At 46.5% G+C, this 831-nt stretch overlaps 1 protein-coding gene across 1 annotated transcript; it reads right to left on the minus strand.

Annotated features, from left to right (window-relative positions):
• Positions 1 to 114: 114 nt before the first annotated feature.
• LOC109705452 (cellulose synthase-like protein G3) lies at positions 115 to 522 on the minus strand (the record flags this gene model as incomplete). Its single annotated transcript, XM_020226182.1, has 1 exon — positions 115 to 522. A coding segment is annotated over exon 1 (408 nt), but the record flags the coding sequence as incomplete, so codon positions are not given.
• Positions 523 to 831: the final 309 nt, after the last annotated feature.

An 831-nucleotide genomic window follows, 5' to 3' on the forward strand; every position in this document is an offset into this window, starting at 1 on the left:
TCAAAAAAAAAAAAAAAAAAAAAAAATGAATAAGGGCACCGTGATTTCTATTTTCTTTTTCTTTTTTTTGTTTCTCTTATGTAGCTTAAGTTTTTTGAGACAAACGACTGATACCTTGACAGCCGGCTCCTTCTCCGGGTCGGCTGTAACGACGAACACGTCCACCGCGGGAAGCGTGACCGCCGCTTTCGAGAGCCGATCCGGATACACGGCGCGCGTCACGGGCCGCCACCGGAAGGCCTGCCCGAGGGCCCATAAGAAGGCGAGCACGGCATCGGCCGCGAGGAGGAGGAGAGAGGACGCGAAGATCGCGAGGGGGCTGCCCCCGCAAGAGCGGAGGGAAGAGGCGCGGGCTCGCAGCAAGAGCAGAGTGGCGCAGAGGTGGAGGAGGGTGTGGACCCGGTTCAGGGTGGCCGCAGGCTGGTCCACGTGGCAGCTGCTGAGTGGCTGGTCATGGTCATGAACAGCTTCTGCTTCTGCTTCTGCTTCTGCTTTGGATTTTGGGTTTGAGTGGCTTCTCATGATGATGGTAATGATGATGCTTTTTTTTTTTCTTTTTTTTTTTTTGGGTACTTCTTCTTCTTTGTAAAGGAGTTTGAGTTGTGAGTGGGGTTTTGCTTTTATTCCCCCCCTTATCTCTTTAACTGAGGTTTTTTTTAACTTAAGGATAATACCACTTCTGTAGTTTCGCACTATCTCATTTTAGTACTCTACGGTATCATGTGATTTAAAATGTATCAAGTTAATCTCTTGTATTTTCATTTTTATCTTTTCGTCAACTTTTCCGTTGATATTTTGTTAAATTATATATAAAAAACTTTAGATACCCCA

This window comes from Ananas comosus, unplaced genomic scaffold (genome assembly GCF_001540865.1).
Source record: "Ananas comosus cultivar F153 unplaced genomic scaffold, ASM154086v1, whole genome shotgun sequence".
In the NCBI taxonomy this organism is placed as follows: domain Eukaryota; kingdom Viridiplantae; phylum Streptophyta; class Magnoliopsida; order Poales; family Bromeliaceae; genus Ananas; species Ananas comosus.